The 14,688-nt window shown below is 38.1% G+C and overlaps 1 protein-coding gene across 1 annotated transcript in view; it reads right to left on the reverse strand.

Moving 5' to 3' along the window:
- Window positions 1–14,366, reverse strand: part of LOC132124498 (eukaryotic translation elongation factor 1 epsilon-1-like) — a 28,906-nt gene extending 14,540 nt beyond the window's left edge. The window contains exons 1-3 of the mRNA XM_059535559.1: window positions 14,215–14,366; window positions 12,849–13,046; window positions 1,100–1,195 (exon numbers count right to left, since the gene is read on the reverse strand). Of these exons, the coding sequence (XP_059391542.1) occupies window positions 1,100–1,195; window positions 12,849–13,046; window positions 14,215–14,298 (378 nt within the window). The 5' untranslated portion in view covers window positions 14,299–14,366. The remainder of the gene's footprint in view (window positions 1–1,099; window positions 1,196–12,848; window positions 13,047–14,214) is intronic.
- Between the last annotated feature and the right edge of the window lie 322 nt (window positions 14,367–14,688).

Here is a 14,688-nt window from a genome sequence, read left to right on the forward strand (position 1 = left end):
GTGCATTTTCTTAAATCCACATTTTGTTAGGTGTGCACGCTAAGCTTTCTGTGCACTAAATCCTGTATGGTAAGGTTTATGCTGCCTTTATTACTGTGCTATACATTTAAAATCAATGTCTTTTATATAAATGTATTTACTTGTTTTTTCCTTAATGTATTTTACAACAATACAAAGAGCAATGTGTAACATTTTACCAGATTTTAGATTTATTCATTTTTATTTGTAGATAAAATATTTAACTAGATTTTATTAAATTATCGTGATTTTTCTAGATTATCTTTTCCTGCTGAATTATCCACTAACCTAGTTTATAATAGTATTTTTGTCAGATTATGATTATATATTTTCTATTTTTTTATTTTTCATTCAAATGAAGTTATCTATATGTAGTAGATTGTGTTTAGCACACAAAAGGGTGACAATCAGGTCAACACAGAGAAGTTTAGAAATTCTACATTAATAATAATAAATAAATAAATAAATAAACCTCGCTGGTATCGGATTGGATCGGTATCGGTAAATTTATCGTTGCATCCCTAGTCAAAAGCTAAACACTTGAAGAATGGTGATTACATGTTATTGTGAGTTTAATAAGGGTAGTACATTTTCCAGAAAATTGTATTTACTGTTACATGAAAAAAAAAAAGCTGCTAAGTTAGAAAGTCAAACAAGTTCCTCTGCACCTCAATGTTGCACAATATAAAAAAAAATAATACCAAGGGGTGAATCAGTTTTATTTTATTATAATATTTTTTTGTCTAACTGACCTTATCTTTAAGAGAATTAAACCAAGTGACATACTAATGCCTTCTGGCAAACGACAACTCTCTGCAAGTCATTTAGTCAGTCAATTACAAAAAAAGACATGAAGATGTGATTTTCTCTTTCCTTTCCCTCTAATACTCATTTAATCCCTTTCTTCCTTTCTCAATGGGCTCCTTCAGGTCCCTTAAACTCCCTTGGCTGTGACATCACTATGTGTCTCATCTTTGCTGCTGTGTCAGGTTTCTCCTGTGCTTTAAGTGTCTTACTGTATTAATTGGGAGCTCTGCACCACTTCTCTCAAACAACTGAAGTTCACCGCTGAGGGACTTACAACAATGTGGTGAATTCCGTAATACATGAGGATGTCTGCCAGGGTGAAAACGTTCCCAGCAAGGTAAACTTTGTCCTTCAGGTACCGGTTAAGATCCTGCAAGGGAAGTATAAATCGATGTCACAAACATTTTGGAGGGTTAATGGCCCCTCTAAAGGCCATGCATAAAAATAAAGGAATAAATCTTCAGATGAATTCAACATGTAAACCAATCACATTATATGGTATATTTACAAGGAAATTGTTTGGTGAATAATTTGCCAGAATCACCAACATATAAAAGCACAGTTACTATTACAACACTGTTGTAACATTTCTACTGTAGTTTAAGAGATCACAGCTGCTGGCACTCTAAAGCCTGGCTCAGACTAAAGGATTTTTAGCCCGATTTAGCCCTGATTTCCCCCTCTCGAGAATCGGAGCAAATATCTCGTCGAGCACCTGGATCTGTCCCGATGTTCGGCGCGGATTATCTGGCAATGTGAGGCATTCACCGATCGAATCTTGCACCTCCCGATCTGCTTGCACACAAATCGGGGCAGCCCCGATTATTATCAAACATGTTTGATAATTAGGATTTAAATCGGGATGATGATGGCTGAATGATTACGTCAGTACTTTCACAACCAATGAGCAAAACCGCAAAACAGCTGATGAATGGCTTCGTTGGGTAGTGGAGATAGAGGAAACTGTTTCTTGACATTTTGTAGTAACACGAATGTCTGTATAATGTGTCAAAAATGCATCAACCGTAAAGAGAAAGAGAAGCGCTGGAGTGAAATCGCCTACGTTTTAAATGCAGAAGGTGGTGAGTGCAGAAAGCTACTATCACGCATTAAAAAAAAAAATCAGTGACGATCTGCTGCGTGAGATCACGAGGCCCTCCCTCATGAATAAAATGACCAAATACTACCCTTGGTAGACTGAGACGTTTGTTAAACGTGTATTTAAACCTCATGAGTAGGGATGTAACAATTCACTCAACTCACGATTTGATTCACGATTTTGATTTCATAATTCGATTTTCTCAAGATCTCTTTTTTTTTTTTTTACAAAATGAGATTGAATACACAGTAAATGACAAGGTATCATTTTATTAGGCTATTGGTGCATGTTTCTTTGTGAAATTGAAATATGACAAAACTAAATTGAAATTTTAAAACAAACCATAAATCAAACAAGTTAGTTACACAGAATAAATATCTTAATATGAACAAACTAAGGCTTTGTCTGTGCTGCTTTCTCTTAAAATTAGAGGCAACCACTGGACTTTTTATCATGACCAAACAAAGATGCAGCATGAGTAGTTTTTAATCTATATTAGATGATATCATTTTGAAATTTGAAGCAAAAACAGAATGGTCTGACTTTAGTTTTGTGAAACTTTACTGCATAAAACATATCTGATCTAAACAGCAGATGAGCTGAATAAGACACATATTCACTCTCTGACAGCAGGTGGTGCTTATCAACAGCAATGATACAGTGTTTCCTCGGTTACCGATGTAAGGGAAACAGAGCTGCTTATGAACACTAGTTTAATATGCACTGTTTAGAGGCAAGATGAAAAGAAAATACCACAAACTTTTCTAAAGATAATCAGTTCCCTTCAGAGATACATTCATAAAAACTCCTACTCCAATTGTATTGAGATTTGTTTGGCATCTCAACCGATTTGAATCATCACATATTTAAATCGATTTTCGACCAGCTCACGGTTAACCGTTACATCCCTACTCATGAGTGTTTCTTTCATGAGTGTTGTTGTTTGATTTGCTCACCGCATGCAAAAACACACAAAAAGTAACCCATGATGACTCAGTGAATCAAGCTCCCTGTCCTGCAAGTTGTTTTTCTCCCTGTACTTCAAGTTATTTTATGTCTGATTTTAAATGAACCGAGAACCTTAGATGTGATCCTAGGTTTTTGAGACTTACATCAATCTTATTAATGTCTAATTGTTCATATGAAACGTTCATAAATAATTTATATTCCAAAGACATTAATGTTTTGAATGAAATCTCTTATGCTAATGAAGAATCAAAAATACAGTAAAAACATCAATATTGTGAAACATTACTACAATTATTACAACTTTTTTCTATTTGAATATGTATTAAAATATAATTCCTGAAATGGCCAAGCTTTTCATCACTCCAGGATTGAGTGTGTCACATAATATGCAGATTTGGTGATTAAGAAAAATGTTTCTATTAGACTTAATGTAGAAAACATTCACAATTCTTCAGTTTATTTGAAATAAGTCTTCTGTAATTATAAATGTCTTTATGGTCACTTTTTATCAATTTAATCCATCCCTGTTGGATAAAGTAATAATTAAAAAAATAATAATTTACAGACCTCTAATGGTAATGTATGTATTGAACATTGGCATATTTTATCATTGCTGTTACCACAATTTGATAAAGACAATAAGGCCTAGAGTTACTGTCAGTTTATCGGTTAAAAAAGAATCCATTCTGGTGCCAAGCTTAAGAACACTCACTTTCAGTGGTAAATAATTGCTTGTTGCTTTTTTGATGACTTTAAATGTAGTGCCATTTTGGCTAAGCTAAAAAAGACCATTAGACAGCTGCTCATCCAGAACGCTGCTGCCAGGATTCTGACTAGAACCAGAAAATCTGAGCATATCACACCAGTCCTCAGGTCCTTACACTGGCTTCCAGTTACATTAAGAATTGATTTTAAAGAACTTTTACTCACTAAATGACCTAGGACCGAAATATATTTCAGATATACTCACTGAATATAAACCTAACAGAGCACTCAGATCACTAGGATCAAGTCAGTTAGAAATACCAAGGGTTCACACAAAACAAGGGGAGTCCTCCTTTAGTTACTATGCCACCCACAGTTGGAATCAGGTTCCAGAAGAGATCAGACGTGCTAAAACACTAGTCACATTTAAATCTAAACTCAAAACCCATCTGTTTAGCTGTGCATTTATTGAATGAGCACTGTGCAATGTCCGAACTGATTGCACTATATTTTCACTGTTTTTTTATTCTATTTTATTATTTTATGTAAAATCATTTTCTAACTGTTTTTAAAAGTTTTAATCATTTTAAAAGTTTTAAATGGCTTGTTTTATTTTTGTTATTATTTTTCTTCATGATTATTTTTACTTTCTTTTATGTAAAGCACTTTGAATTACCATTGTGTACGAAATGTGCTATATAAATAAACTTGCCTTGCCTAAGCTGAGCTGTACGCAGATGGTGAACGCTCCGTGCTGTGACGATGCATTGTTTGCTTTCAAACCAAAGCGTAAATACACAAAAAACGTATCCATGTGGCGCGGCTGATACAGAAGAGCATACGCCGCCTGCGTACAGATTTGCCAAAATGGCGCTACACTGATTTGGAGAGACACAGAGGAGAGGAATTGCTGAATAAAGTTATTTTTGTTTTCTTCATGTACAAAAAGTACTCTCGTCGCTTCATAATGTTACGGTTGAATCACTGATGTCAGATGGACTATTCTGACGATGCTTTTCATACTTTCCTGGACCTTGACAGTGTTATTTATTTGTCAGTCTATGGGACAGCCTAAAGCCTACCGGTTTTTATCCTAAATATCTTAAATTGTGTTCCCAAGACGAACGAAGCTTTTACGGGTTTGGAACGACATGGGGGTAAGTGATTAATGACAAAATTAAAATTTTGGGATGGAGTATCCCTTTAAGGATGGAGGTATTCAAATACTTCAGTGACTGTCAAATGAACAGTAACACTTTAGTTTAGGGACCAATTCTCGCTATTAACTAGTTGCTTATTAGCATTCATATAGTAAAATATTTTCTTGTTTATTAGAAATTAAAATGCACTTTAAAATGCAGTGACTCATCTGAACACTGTTCACTGCCTCCATTAGCCCTCAAGACGCTGTGCTGTAATGTGCACAAGTTCTGGAGATGCTCCTGTCCCCTGAGACCAGAACAGTTCACACATAGACACAGACACACACAACATCCCTGCTGTAGTATCTAGGCTTAGGAAATTTTTACATGAAATTCAACCTTGCTCTGTTCAAGGAAGAGTGGATGGACAGCCTACAGACACATCTGTGTTACGCTGAACCATGTTGAATTATGAGATGTTGGCCGGGGGTTTATATATATTACGTCTGAAATGAAGCTCAACATTGTGCACAGTTCTGCACACAATTGTACCAAGTGATATGATTTTATTAACAACTGCATACCATCGAGAATGAGCAACATTTGTTCCTACATTTGGTTGGGGATAGTTCACCAAAAAATGAAAACTGCATTTACTAACATTTAAACTGTTCAAAACATATAGCACTTGCCTTCATCTTCAAAACACAAATGAAGACATGTTTAATGAAAGGCAAGCATGGTGTTTTTTTTTGTTTTGTTTATTTTTACCTTATTTGATTTGCTCAATGGATGTGTATTGATCAATGTTTATACATGAATAATGCCTAAATGAAATATGTTCTATCACATATAGCAATCATGTCTCTTCAGAAGACTTTTGATTTATATGGATTATTTTAAAATGTGTGTTGAGGCAAGTTTGAGTTACAGAATCGCTCAATATAGAAGACTCTGGCTCTAATGTCACCCACCTTAAAGTTTTACTCAACAAACAAAGAGAAACAAAGCTCTCCCTTACAGTCAATTCAACTTTTCTTTTTATTGAATACACCCATCAAGGATAAGCTTTATCATGGTCACTGTAAACTCCCCCTGGAGTCTTGTCCTTACTCTGGTGTCTATTCCTGTCAGCTGCAGAAGTCCTGTTTTCTCTGTTTTTTAAATGCTGTGATCCTGCTTTTCAGGGTGCTGAGAGTTGGTCAGACAGTGTGTGCCGTAGGCATTACGTCAGCCCTTCATTACTGCTTAAACTGCCACTATTAACCAGCGATCAGCAGCACTCTGCTCCTGACCCATGCTTGGACAGCCCTATGCCACACACTGACAGCTACTGCCGAGAGCCGTCTGTCCTGCTGAGTGCCTGTGTTAACGAGACTGCCTCTGACTGTCCACAGACAGACGTTTTCTACCTTTAATCCCTTCTGAACTGATTTCAAGACAGTGTGTGACCCATGTTACCCTCAGCATGTCAATTAAAGTCCATCTGACAGACTGCAGTGTGGATGATTCTGATCCAAACCTCCAATGCTATTATTGAAAAACCCCTGTGACCAAATATATGCTGAGTTTGGAGTGGCATGCTTTTTTTGATACTCAACTGATTCAACGGGAGGATGTCATGTCAATGAATTCATTCGGTTTTAGATTAGTCGATTAATCTAGCCTCTCAGATAATAATGGAACACTGCCTCCCATCCAATAAATTGCAGTAAGCTTTGTGATTTGTTATTTTTGAGTACATCTTACCGAATTCTGTATCCTGTCTCATGTAATCGCTCAATCAGTGAAAAACATTTGGTGAACATGAACTCAGTAATGCTAGAAAAATGAACTCTCAAGATCGCTAGTCGTTGGCGCCGATACAGGATGGCTGCCTCCGTGACCTGCTCTGCAGTTGTTTTTGTGTTTTTGTTAGTTTGTCCTGACTTTAGTTATATTCCTGCAATCAGTTTCACCAGGGACAAATTGCTGGACATTCGGCAACACACATCACCCGATATATCACCCGTTTTCGAATATTCTGATGTTTTGCTGGACATTCTTGTCGGCGGAGCGGCTCCGCTGATCAAACGCTTCAAGAGGACGTGCAGACGGGGAAAAAGAGCTGGCACACTCGTGAGGCTCAGAAAATGCGGATTTCGAACGCCGTTGCCTAGCATCCATCTGGCAAATCTCCGCTCTCTACCCAACAAAATGGACGAACTGCTTCTGCTCTCCCGGACAAATAAGGATTTCTCACACTCTGCTGCTCTGTGTTTCACAGAAACTTGGCTGAATGACGCCATACCGGACAGCGCGCTCCATCTGCCGGACTTTCAGCTATTCAGAGCGGACCGCGAAGCAGAATCAACGGGGAAATTGCGCGGCGACGGGACATGCTTTTACATCAATGTACGGTGGTGTACAAATGTAACTGTGTTAAAGAAGATGTGCTGCTCAAATCTCGAAACACTCTTCATTAACTGCAAGCCGTTCTATTCGCCGCGGGAGTTTCACTCATTCATTCTGGTGAGTGTTTACATTCCTCCACAAGCGCACGTGAGCTCAGCTTTACAGAAATTCCCTGATCAGATCACAGAGACAGAACAACAACACCCGGACTCCATTTTAATCATTCTTGGGGACTTCCAATCTCTCCCGTGAACTGCCAAAATACGGACAGCAGGTTACATGTCCCACAAGAGACGGTAATATATTGGATCACTGTTACACCACAATAAAGAATGCATATCACTCTGTTCCACGAGCAGCTTTGGGACGTTCTGATCACCTTCTGGTTCATCTTATACCGACCTACAGGCAGAAACTAAAATCAGCTAAACCTGTATTAAGGACTGTAAAAAGATGGACTAATGAAGCAGAGCAGGATTTACAAGCTTGTTTTGACCTCAATGACTGGAGTATTTTTGAAGCTGCTGCCACCGATCTGGATGAACTCACAGAGACCGTAACATCATATATCAGTTTCTGTGAGGATATATGCATTCCTACCAGGACTCAACTAAATTACAACAATGACAAACCGTGGTTCACTGCAAAACTCAGACAGCTACGTCAGGCCAAAGAAGATGCTTACAGGAAGGGGGACAATGTCTTGTATAAACAGGCTAAATACACACTGGAAAAGGAGATCAAAGTGGCAAAGAGGAATTATTTTGGAAAAATAAGGACTCAGTTTACTTCGAACGACTCCGCATCAGTGTGGAAAAGTCTAAAGAAGATCACCAATTACAAGACACCACCCCCCAGCACGGTGGAGAATCAACGACTGGCAGACGATCTGAACAAGTTTTACTGCAGGTTTGAAAGAACACCCATCACCTGCCCTGAACGCCTCCCCACAAAACCATTCACACCATTCACAACTCCTACAACTCATCCTGTACACGTCTCCAAACAACCATTCACACCATTAACAACTCCTGCAACCCACCTTGAACACATCTCCAATCAAGCGCTCTCACCATTCACACCTCATGCATCCCCCCTCTCCCCCACACCTGCAATTCAGATCAGCGAGGATGTGGTGCGCCAGGTCTTCCAGAAGCAGAAAAGGAAAAAAGCACCAGGCCCAGATTGTGTAACACCAGCTTGTCTGAAATCCTGTGCTGACCAGCTGGCCCCCATCTTCACAAAGATCTTCAACAGATCGCTGGAGCTGTGCGAAGTCCCTTCATGCTTCAAACGCTCCACCATCATCCCCATCCCAAAGAAATCCAAAATTACAGGACTAAATGACTACAGGCCTGTGGCTTTAACATCCGTAGTCATGAAGTCATTTGAAAAACTGGTGCTGGCCCACCTTAAGGACATTACTGGACCCTTGCTGGATCCTCTTCAGTTTGCCTACAGAGCAAACAGGTCTGTGGACGATGCAGTAAACATTGGACTGCATTATGTTCTGCAACACCTTGACAGACCGGGGACTTATGTGAGGATCTTGTTTGTGGACTTCAGCTCGGCCTTTAACACGATCATCCCAAACCTCCTCCTGCCCAAACTAACTCAGCTCTCTGTGCCCACCTCCGTCTGTCAGTGGATCAACAGCTTCCTGACAGACAGACAGCAGCTAGTGAAGCTGGAAAAATACACATCCAGCACCCGTACAATCAGCACCAGAGCTCCCCAGGGCTGTGTTCTCTCCCCACTGCTCTTCTCCCTGTACACTAAGGATTGCACGTCTAAGGACCCCTCTGTCAAGCTCCTGAAGTTTGCAGACGACACCACTCTCATCGGCCTCATTCAGGACGGTGACGAGTCTGCTTACAGACAGAAGGTTAAAGAGCTGGCTGTCTGGTGCACTCTCAACAACCTGGTGCTTAACACCCTCAAAACAGTGGAGATGATTGTGGACTTCAGGAGAAACCCCCCTGCTCTCCCCCCACTCACCATCATGAACAGCACTGTGACTGCAGTGGAGTCATTCAGGTTCCTGGGCACCACCATCTCTCAGGACCTGAGGTGGGACATTCACATTGACTCCATTGTGAAAAAGGCCCAGCAGAGGTTGCACTTCCTTCGCCAGCTGAGGAAGTTTAACCAGCCACAGGAGCTGCTGAAACAGTTCTACTCCACCGTCATTGAATCGATCGTCTGCACTTCAGTAACTGTCTGGTTCAGCTCAGCTTCTAAATCTGACCTCAGAAGACTACAGAGGGTAGTCCGGACTGCTGAGCGAATTATCGGTACAACCTTGCCGTCTATTCAAGAACTGTACTTATCCAGAGTGAGCAAAAGGGCTGGCAAAATCACTCTAGACCCCTCACATCCAGCACACTCCCTCTTTGAACTGTTGCCATCTGGTCGACGCTAAAGAGCACTGAGCACCAGAACGAACAGACACAGGAACAGTTTCTTCCCTCAGGCAATCCATCTCATGAACAATTAATAAAAACTGTGGAACACACTACACCATTTATTAGGGGTGTAACGATTCACTCGTTTTCTCGATGCATCGATTACAAACCATGTCGATTCATATGCATCGATCTTGAAACATGATTTTTGAATCGTGAATCGCCGATCTTGGACAGTAATCGATTCAAAATGCTAAGAATCGAATGAATCCCGATTTCTATAGCTTTCAAAATGTATACACATTAAATTACTACACGCACGAATTAATGGAGACCTTGAAGAGTGTTCGTGAATCGTGCCTCTTATCTGTCCTTCACGCGCTCCACTGTTTACCGCCTGAGACTGTCACAGGATTGCGTTCGCGCTCCGTTCGTCTCTGACGCAGCTGACGTGTGATCTATAGGACTCGTGGCCAGTAATGGTAACGTGAAGTAGTTTTACTTTTCTGTAGTATGTTAATGGCTCTCTGCATCTTACCGACGGAGTTACCGGAGCCGTCGACAGCTGTATTTATTGCATGGACGGAGCAGAAATGTAAGTGTCTAAATCATACGCACAGATCCATTGAATGATAAATGTTTTTAAACAATGCGGATGAACCGAATATACGAAGGAAACTTTTAAAATTAACCACAGCATTAACAACGACCTTGAAATAAGAGCACAAGATTTATTTGATAATATGCATGAAAGTAGCCTAGCGTTTGTTTCATTAACAAACAGACATCTGGCGCATTTTCTCTCAGAATCATTCGCTGATGGAGAGGAAAAGTTAAATAGAGATGAAGACGTTTTCACACTGAAAGAGAAGCGATCTCGCTCTCATAGACGTGCCAGGCTATATCTGCAGCTAAACTGAATAAAAGCAGAATGAACTGATGAAACCCACAAATAATTTATGAATGATGCAGTGCTAATTGACATTTATTACAGTACAGAAACTATAAAGTATATTTTCTACCTTATTCTGTGCAGAAAATGTAAATAATTGCTAATTAAATGTAGCCTAGTATATAAAACAATCATAAAATTGCCATTAAGAAAAAAATATTGATTACAAATGATTGATTATTGTCCAGCAGTGTATTTGATTTATTACAGCTAATTAAAAGTAATTAAAAAAGAAGATAATTCCTTGTAAAAAAAATAATTATAATTATTATTATTATTATTAATATTATATAGGCTACATACATAAAATGATTGTATTTGACATTTCTGTCACTTCTGAAATTATGGCTACGCCCCTGGTGTGACAAAATGTTAGCTTATACATAATACTCTTTAAGCTCTTTTTTAAAAACTTGGCTTACATTTTTACGTATGCCATGTCGCATAAACTAGCATTTAACAATGGACAAAAGTTTTTTTTTTTATAACCTATGGTTCTCCAACCATAAATGCTACTGTAATTTGCCCCCTGCCTAAGCATTTAAAGAATTTAGTAGAAGCATTTAAATAATCCCATGAATGCACTTAAAGAATGCAGAATCGAATCGTTATAATCGAATCGAATTGAATTTAATTGTGAATCGAATCTAATTGAATCGTTCTAAATTTGCAAAAATCGTTCTTGAATCGAATCGAAAACCTATGAATCGTAATCGAATCGAATCGCTGCCTTGCCAAAGATTCACAGCCCTACTATTTATATTTATATATACCTACACTTATCTAACACACATACTTAGCGTACACTTAAATTTTTTGCACATAATATACCTGTACATACATAATGCTCATTGTAATATACCTGCCATACATTGTCAATATGAATATTTTCGTTCCTTACCTACCTATTTGTATTTTTTTTTTTTCTGTCACTGTCATTATGTTGCACTGCGGAGCTTCTGTCACGAAAACAAATTCCTCGTATGTGTGAACATACCTGGCAATAAAGCTCATTCTGATTCTGAGTATTTTGCTAAATACGAACCATATAACATTCATATATCTATCTATCTATATATATATATATATATATATATATATATTTTTAATCCTTCCATATAATTGACTCAAGTATATTTTACAGCATTAGGCTAGTTGAGTGTGTAACTATTGGGGCGGTGGAGTGATTTGGAAATGAGCGACACCTGCTCCACTTACCGGTCTCGAGTCCCCCGGAGGAGATCGGAAGGATATAAAAGAGGAGCTACGACAGTGAATGAAGAGAGAGGACCAGGCCTGGGCTTGATTTGGTGTTTTGTTTTTGTTTGTGCGCGGCAGTCATCCGTGAGGTTTATTTTGTTATTAAAGTTTTATTTAAATGTTCGCCGGTTCCCGTCGCCTCCTTCCCGTGATTATGAAGTTTGTACTGCGTTACAGAGAGAATTTTTTTTTTATATAATGAGAAAATGTCCTGTACCTGATATATCTCCAAAATAAACAAGAGCCAATGAAAGTTAAGAATCACACACACCAGAGGCACTTTAATTAAAGGTTAAGTAAAAAAAAAAAACTTAAATACAGAAATAACTATAAATTTTTATTTTAAGGTGACTGTAATATAAATATCCTCAGAATTCTTTCAAATTCAATTTTATGTCATCTGAAGCATAAAACAGTGTAGTACAAATGTGTACTAAGGAGGTGAATCATAGGGTACGTTCACACTGCAGGGCTTAATGCTCAATTCCGATTTTTTGAAAAAAATCGATTTTTTTTGCAAGGTTGTTCACATTTCCAATTAAATGCGACCTTTTGATCTCCTGTGTGAACGTGAAATGACCCAGAAGTGATCCGCATGCGCAGAAGAGTACTCAACGGCCAACGACGTCACTCGTTGTTTGCGGAAGTAGCTAAACATGGATGTCAACAACAGTGTAGTCAACAGCAGAGCTTGTTTAGCAATATTAAAGTTATTTAAGCAGCATCGTCCGCTATGGTTGTTGTTTATCTTCTCATTCCCGCCTACTTCAACGCAGAATTATGACGTTTGTAGCATATCAATGACGTACGGGTTGGATACATGTGACCTGGCCGTTCAGACAGAGGTCGCATTTCAAAAGATCTGATACGTATCGGATTTAGGACCACATACCCAAGTGGCCTGGGTCGCATTTGAAAAGATCGGATCTGTGTCGTTCAGACTGTCATGAAAAGATCAGATACAGGTGGCATAGGGGCAAAAAAATCGGAATTGGGTCGTTTCAGCCTGCAGTGTGAACGTAGCCATACAGCCAGGTTTTTTTTTTTGTTTTGTTTTTTTATGAGAACTGCTTAACCCCTAATCATTATCATCTTACCTTCAAAATAATGTTGATTTCTTCTTTAGAACAGTTATCTAGTCTTATTATTCGATGTTCAAGCCATTGCTGGACCACAGCTCTCTGTTCAGCGCTGTCTCCCAGCAGCTCAGGTCTCTTAGCCTCACGGATCAGATGGGACGCTATAGTGACCAGACCAATCAATGCTGGTCCATTGTTGTTTTGGAGAACAGGGACCTACAAATGGATAAATAAATAGATGTTAAAAATCTACTTACAAGATGCAAGTGATCAACAGGGGTATATCCATTCATTAAGATACTGCTGTAAGTCACAGCAATGCAAAATAATTCTGGTAAGTCTATCTTAAGAAATTAAGACAAACAAGGATTTTTGGTTAGTGTTATATAAAACACAAAAATTCAGGCTAATAAACTAATACTTAAGTTTGTACACGTTTACAGGCTGATGAAGAGATTTATCAAACATTTCAGAATTTACTAAATTAATTTCAAACTATGTTTAATGTTGACCGATCACACTCACAACTATCAATCCTAGGATATTTGGTATAGTTACACATTTTTATTTTACCATTGATATAATTGACATGAATATTACACATATCAAACCACCAATCACATTTTAGTTTGTCATGCAAGTTATCTTATTCATAAAATGCAACTGTATAGGTATTGCAACATGTTTATTATCAGTATTATTAATGGTATGAATGTAAATATAAACTTTTAGAGAACATGAAGTTCAAATCAAACTTCCTTGCAGACAAAATATATTCTGATTAGGAGAACACAATTATATTCCCAGCATACTTCTCGACATTTTCTCTTTGGAAACGCATCATATTACAAATTTATATGAGCCTTAAATACTACTAACTTAGTGTGGGGGAGGGTGGGGTGTTTGGGGGGGGGGGGGGGGGTCCACGTGCAAAAATACAAGTTAGCTAAAATGGCCATGGCATGTGGTCTTTCTTTGTATAGTGTTTTTATGTACATCTGTAAATCACCCAAGGTATTGTATATTCCGAATGCTCTCAAACATTCTGAAACCGCTTCAGTGATCATATTTATTTAACGTTATTTATTTCCCACATAGTGTTCCAGATCACAGTATCACAGATCTGTCAGTAAGGCTACAACTGCTAACACATATGGTCGCTCGATTAGATAAGTATTCATCATAATGCATAACCTTATGGAATTTATGAAACGATCATGTCAAAATCCCGAAGAACACGAAAATAAATAATAAACATCTGAAATTGAAACTGATTTACACCATTCATTGATTTATACGGTCTCGTATTACAACACAGAAAGGCGTCTTTAAATGTATTACAGACTCGTAATTCCAAGTATATCACATTCGGCGTTTGAATCACCTTTTGCCCTCCTTGCGTGCTGTATTTATTGGGCTTCTTTAATCCTAGAAATTTCTCCAACGAGCTCAGTTCCCTTAACGCCATCTTGCTCACAAAGGGTTAGATCTGACATCTGACACATAAAGCGATCGCTGATTGGTGGAGATCCTCCAGTCGCGCCTCTCTTACGTCATGATGGACAGATGTGACCCATGTGCTGGTCAACGGCTCTGGTGCTGGTATACCAAGGAAAGGTCCTTCTAGTTATAATATTATATTTTTTATTTATTATTATATATATTTTATTTATTTATTTACCAAGCAAAATATAAATGAATAAATTGAACAAATCAATACATGTATTTATAATAATAATAATAATAATAATAATAATAATAATAATAATAATAATATACCTTTTTTGTCGTAGTTGTTTTTTTTATTAATCTTTTTTTTTTTGCTTGTTTGTTTGTTCCTAAAGTAAGACCAGTCTCT

The sequence above is a fragment of the Carassius carassius genome, chromosome 42, assembly GCF_963082965.1.
Source record: "Carassius carassius chromosome 42, fCarCar2.1, whole genome shotgun sequence".
Classification (NCBI taxonomy): domain Eukaryota; kingdom Metazoa; phylum Chordata; class Actinopteri; order Cypriniformes; family Cyprinidae; genus Carassius; species Carassius carassius.